General features: G+C 39.8%; 1 protein-coding gene across 2 annotated transcripts in view; it reads right to left on the bottom strand.

Moving 5' to 3' along the window:
• ANKRD31 (ankyrin repeat domain 31) overlaps window positions 1-6,000 on the bottom strand; it is a 188,232-nt gene continuing 182,232 nt past the window's right edge. For both annotated transcript variants that reach the window (XM_032278213.1, XM_032278203.1), the window contains one exon: window positions 1-3,008. In XM_032278213.1, the coding sequence (XP_032134104.1) occupies window positions 2,863-3,008 (146 nt within the window). In that variant the 3' untranslated portion in view covers window positions 1-2,862. The remainder of the gene's footprint in view (window positions 3,009-6,000) is intronic.

Below are 6,000 nucleotides of genomic sequence, written 5' to 3'. Positions count from 1 at the left end.
AAAATCTAAACAGAAAGAACACACACATAGTACCAATTTCAAATTTGCCAAATGGCACATGTAGTCAAAAGTAGGTCTTCTTCCTTGGTTCTCCAGACCCATAATTTATTTCTCCAGAGGCCACTATTAAGCAGTTTCTTATATGTTGTAAAGATGTACCTTAATATTCTACACATTTAAAATAAGAAAACATTCAAAAAGCAAAACTGTATCACCACCTACCAAAATGATCGCACTTCCATGAGTGCAGGCACACCTCATTTTATTGCACTTTGTGGATATTACTTTTTTTTTTTTTTAATTGAAGGTTTGTGGCAATCCTGCATTGAGCAAGTCTATCAGCACCATTTTTCCAACAGCATGTGCTCACTTCGTGTCTGTGTCACATGTGGGTAATTCTCAAAACATTTCAAACCTTTTTGTTATTAAATTTGTTATGGTAGTCTGTGAGCAGTGACCTTTGATGTTATTATTATAATTGTTTTTTTCCAATAATATTGAAGTTAGGCCAACTAGTAACCCTATAATGGCCTAAGTGTTCAAGTGAAATAAAGAGTTGCACATCTCTCCCTTTAAATCAAAAGCTGGAAATGATTAACCTTAGTGAAAAAGGCATATTGAAAGCTGGGATATGCCTAAAGCCAGGTCTCTTGTATCAAACTGTTAGGTAAATTGTGAATGCAAAGGAAGAGTTCTTGAAGGAAATTAAAAGTGCTACTACAGTGAACACACAAATGATAACAAAGCAAAGCAGCCTAATTGCTGATATACAGAAAGTTTGAGTTGTCTGGATATAAGATCAAACTGGCCACAACATTCCTTAAGCCAAGACCTAATCCAGAGCAAGGCCCTAACTCTAATTCTATGAAGGCTAAGAGAGGTGAGGAAGCTACCAAAGAAAAGTTTGAAGCTGGCAGAGGCTTGTTCATGAGGTTTAAAGAAAGAAGTTGTCTCTACAACATAAATACAAGGTAAAGCAGCAAGTGCTGATGTAGATGTTGCAGTAAATTATCCAGAAGACCTGGCTAGATTATTGATGAATGTGGCTACGCTAAACAGATTTTCATTGTAGATGAATCAGCCTTCTACTGGAAGAAGATGCCATGTAGGACTCTTATAGCTAATGAGGAGAAATCAATGCCTGGCTCCAAAGCTTCAAAAGACAGGTTAACTCTTGTTAGGGACTAATGCAACTGGTGACTTTATGTTGAAACCAATTCTCATGTAACATTCTGAAAATCCTAGAGGCCTACGCAAAACCAACTCTGTCTGTGCTCAAGAATTGGAGCCATAAAGCTTGGACAACAGCACATTTGTTTACAGCATGGTTTACTGAATATTTAAAGCCCACTGTTGAGACCTACTGCTCAGAATAAAAGATTTCTTTCAAAATATTACTGCTCTTGGTAATGCACCTAGTCATCTGAGAGCTCTGATGGAGATGTACAAGGAGATTAATGTTGTTTTCATGCCTGCCAACACAGTTTCTATTCTGCAGCCCATATATCAAGGAGTAATTTTGACTTCTAAATCTTACTATTTAAGAAATTACTTTTTAAGGCTATAGCTGCCACAGATAGTGATTCCTCTGATGGAGCTGAACAAAGTAAATTAAAAACCTTCTGGAAAGAATTCACCATTCTAGATGCCATTAAGAACATCCATGATTCATGGGAGATCAAAATATCAACCTTAACAGAAGTTTGGAAGAAGTTGATTCCAGTCCTCATGGATGACTGTGAGGGGTGTAAGACTTTAGGACAGGAAACAACTGCAGATGTGGTGGAAATAGCAAGACAACTAGAATTAGAACTGGAGCCTGAAGACGTGACTTAATTGTTGAAATCTCATGATCAAACCTGAATGGATAAGGAGTTGCTTCTTATGAATGAGCAAAGAAAGTGGTTCCTTGAGACAAAATCCACTCTAAGGATTTAGGGTATTCCATAAACTTAGTTGATAAAGCAGCAGCAGGGTGTAAGAGGGTTGACTCCAATTTTCAAAGTTTTACTGTGGCTAAAATGCTACTGAAAAGCAATGCATGCTACAGATAAATCTTTCATGAAGGGAAGAGTCTGTTGATGCGGCAAATTTCATTGTTGTCTTATTTTAAGAAATTGCCACAGCTTCCTAACCTTCAGCAACCACCATGATTGGGTAGCAGCCATCAACATCAAGGCAAGACCCTCTACCACCAAAAAGATTACAACCTGCTGAAGGCTCAGATAGTCATATTTTTTAGCAGTAAAGTATTTTTAAACTAAGGTACATACATTGATTTAAGATATGGTATTATACACTTTAATAGAGTATGGTATAGTGTAAACATACTTTGTTCCAAGACTTACCACAGCTACACTCCTATCTACACTAAATTTGATGAAACTTAAAACTCCTTCATAATTTTACATTTTGATTTTGAGAAGAACTTCAAAGGAAATGTGGAAAGGTATTAGGACTTTAAGTTCTTAAGGAATTCATTTAAACCTGGGCCTTTTAAGGACCAATTATCCATGGATTACTCTTACTTGTATCCTTATTTCCCTTAGGAATCAATTGTTACTTGTACCAAGGCAGAGGTGTTGATTGAAAAATTAGTTTTAAGTTTGTGTTAGTAAAAAGAAACCCAGAGAGCCAATTAATATGGTCTAGATCAAACATACCTTTATTTCAATGGCAAAAAAAATTAATGCTGCATAATTGTTGAACAGTTATATACATCTTAAGAACAGTAAACATACATCTTAACTAGCAACTCATAAGTGTGTGTTAAAATAGGGCCACCAGATTACACAAGATGAAATATAAATGTTTGTTGATAATTTGAACAAATACCTAATAAAATATTAAGTAACCAAGGTTTTAGAGTGTTAGTTCCTCACATTCCACACAAAACTTCCAATGCTGATCCATTATATGGCATGGGAGAAATTCTTGATCACTGATTAATAGTATTTCATTTATTTGTAGATAACGTGGGATACTTTGCATTGGCTCTCCGGAAGTTCCTGTTTAAAGAAGTATCAACAAATTAAAAACTGCCCTCTGAAATGTAAGATTTAAATTTTGCTATTACAAATCCTAGAATCCAATTGAGTCTCTGTGAAAGCACATATAAAATGTTTCCTGATCAGGACCTTTTTCCTTCAACCTCTTTTCTGTACTCAGGACAAAGCTATGAACCAGCATTGGCTGATCTTCGGAAAGAGTGGCCTGTTTGAAGTCTAAAGCATCAGCAGAAAAAGGATGATGGAAGCTTCTGAAGGTAGTTGTACAAGCTCCTCTGTGCCTCAATTTCCAATAAACTGAGAACACAGTAGTTGTATTCAGTGAGATTTTGCATGAGAAATTCTTAGCATACTGCTGGGCATATAGCAAATAATAAATACTAGATGCTACTATTACTAATAAAAAGAGTATTAAGCTATAAGATTTCTAGTCCTGCCTCTGCCACAAACTTGGTGTGTGATCTCAAGCAAGTTATATGGCTTTTCCAGACTTCCATCTCTTGGAGATGTGAGAGGGGTGATGATCAAGACAGTTCCTTTTGGCTCTGCTAGTCTAAGGGGCCAATGATCCTAAAACTGGTTTCTTCAAGCTCCCTGACAATCTGAGAAACTTTTTTTCTCTGAGATTGGCTATATGAAGTGTATATCATTCAGCAAGTTGAATCTTATTCCACAGATAGCAACAATATGAGTGTGGCGGCTGTATGGCCAACACTTTCCCAATACTTGGCCCATGTGCTTCTGGTAGAGTTGTTTTCAACCTCCTAATTTGCTTAGATCTATACCAATCAGTGAACAGGCACTGAATCAGGAATGAGAGCACATCCCATTCAGAGGGGAGTGACATGCAAGGAGTTTTGTTTTTTTTTTTTGAAACGGAGTCTCTCTCTATTGCCTAGGTTGGAGTGCAATGGCCCGATCTGGGCTCAGTGCAACCTCTGCCTCCTGGGTTCAAGTGATTCTCCTGCCTCAGCCTCCAGAGTAGTTGGGAATACAGGCACCAACCACCATGCCTGGCTAATTTTTGTATTTTTAGTAGAGGCAGGGTTTGGCCATGTTTTTAGTAGAGATGGGGTTTTGCCATGCTGGTCTCGAACTCCTAATATTAGGTGATTGGCCGGCCTTGGCCTCCTAAAGTGCAATAAGATTTTTATTGGGTATTTTGGGAAAGAGTCACATACACAGTCTTCTTTTTTAGACTTGAATCTGGAAGCATGTAGTCCTGGGATGATGGAAAGAAAGGATATTAGGATGGAGCCAAAATGAGGAAATGGAGCTGATAAATGGAAAGCAAGAGAAACTGGTGCATTGTCATGCTCTTTGAACACTGAATGAAACCTGAAGATCTGTTTCTGGTCTTTCATGTACATGAGTCAATAAAATTCCTTTTTGCCAGTCTGATTTGGGTTTTAAATCATCACTTACAATACAAAGAATTTAAACTTTTTTATACATGGTCCATATGTAAACATAGTCATTCCCTTATTAGGAGCTTTGTTTTATAGACTTCCTGAAACAAAGTATCTCATAAAAGTGAGGGAACATTTTTCTCTTAAAAAACTCAGAGAAATAAATCTTTACATATTAACTTAAATTCTTTTCATCAAAGTTAGCTTAGTTTCATCATTTAAACACTGTTTTTTACACTAGTCTTTTTCTCTATAAGATACTATCCCCCACTTTTGTTATGATTTGAAAAACTTAATGTATCTACCATAGTTTGTTTATAATTTGTAATTTATTCATCACTTTTCACTATTCAGGCATGTGCCAATACTTCTATAGAACTGATACTCAGACGCAGACTTTTACATTTTATAATGTAAAACAATTACCTTTTAAAAGGCTCTGCCAGACAGATCCAAGATGGCCAAACAGGAACAGCTCCGGAGTGCAGTTCCCAGCCAGAGCGGTGCAGAGGGTGAGTGCTCACCACATTTCCAAAGAAGTTTTCACTGCCCACAGACCAGGAGATTCCCTGGCCGAAAAGTGCCACAAGTTTTCAGCTCAGCGGTTTCAGCCAGTGCCGCATCGGCGCACAGAAACTCACACAAGTCTGGCTGCCTTTTTGGCTGGTGCCTGGAACGCCTGGGAGACAGAGCGCCCATTCAACTGAAAGGGAAGGGGCTAAGACAGGGAGCCAGGGGATCTGGCTCAGTGGGTACCACCCCCACAAAACAAGCAATCTGAAACACTCTGGATTGACAATTTCGCAGCAAGCCCAGGTGGACCCAGGACCGTCCAGCTCAGTGGGGGGAAGGGTGTTACCCGCTACTGAGGCAGTCTGCCACAACCGAGGCAGTTCACACAGCAGCTGGGCAGAGCCTGCGGCAGCTCAGCAACACCTCTGCTGGCAGACTGTGACTAGACTACTCCATGCAGGGCAGAGCATCTGCAAAAAAAGGCAGCAGCACAACAGGGACTTATAAATAAAGCAGACCTTCCTAGGACAGAGCGCCTGGGAAAAGAGGCGGGTATGAGTTCAGCCGCAGCAGACTTAAAGGTACCTGCCCAGCAGCTTTGCACAGAACAGCGGAGCTCCCAGCACAGCACTTGAGCTCCTATAAGGGACAGGCTGTATCCTCAGGCAGCTCTCTGACCCCTGTATACCTAAAGAGACACCTCATAAAGGGGAGATCAGGCCGACATCTGGCAGGTACCCTTCTGGGATGAGGATAGGAAAGGAAGAAACCTGCAGCAACCCTTGCTGTTCTACAGCCCCCGCAGGTGATCCCTAGGCGAGCAGGGTCTGGAGTGGACCTCCAGTGGTCCTGCAGCAGAGAAGCCTGTTAGAAGGAAAACTAAGAAGCAGAAAGAAATAGCTTCAACATCAACAAAAAGGACATTCACTCAGAGACCCCATCCGAAAGTCACCAACTACAAAGACCACAGGTGGAAAAAACCATTAAGATGGGAAGAAACCAGCACAAAAAGGAGGAAAACACTGAAAACCAGAATGCCTCTCCTCTTTCAAGGGATCACAACTTCTCAC

The sequence above is a fragment of the Sapajus apella genome, unplaced genomic scaffold, assembly GCF_009761245.1.
Source record: "Sapajus apella isolate SASKATOON/1434 unplaced genomic scaffold, GSC_monkey_1.0 scaffold1, whole genome shotgun sequence".
In the NCBI taxonomy this organism is placed as follows: Eukaryota; Metazoa; Chordata; class Mammalia; order Primates; family Cebidae; genus Sapajus; species Sapajus apella.
Note: the sequence above shows the minus strand (reverse complement) of the source record. Positions and strands in the feature narration are given on the sequence as shown.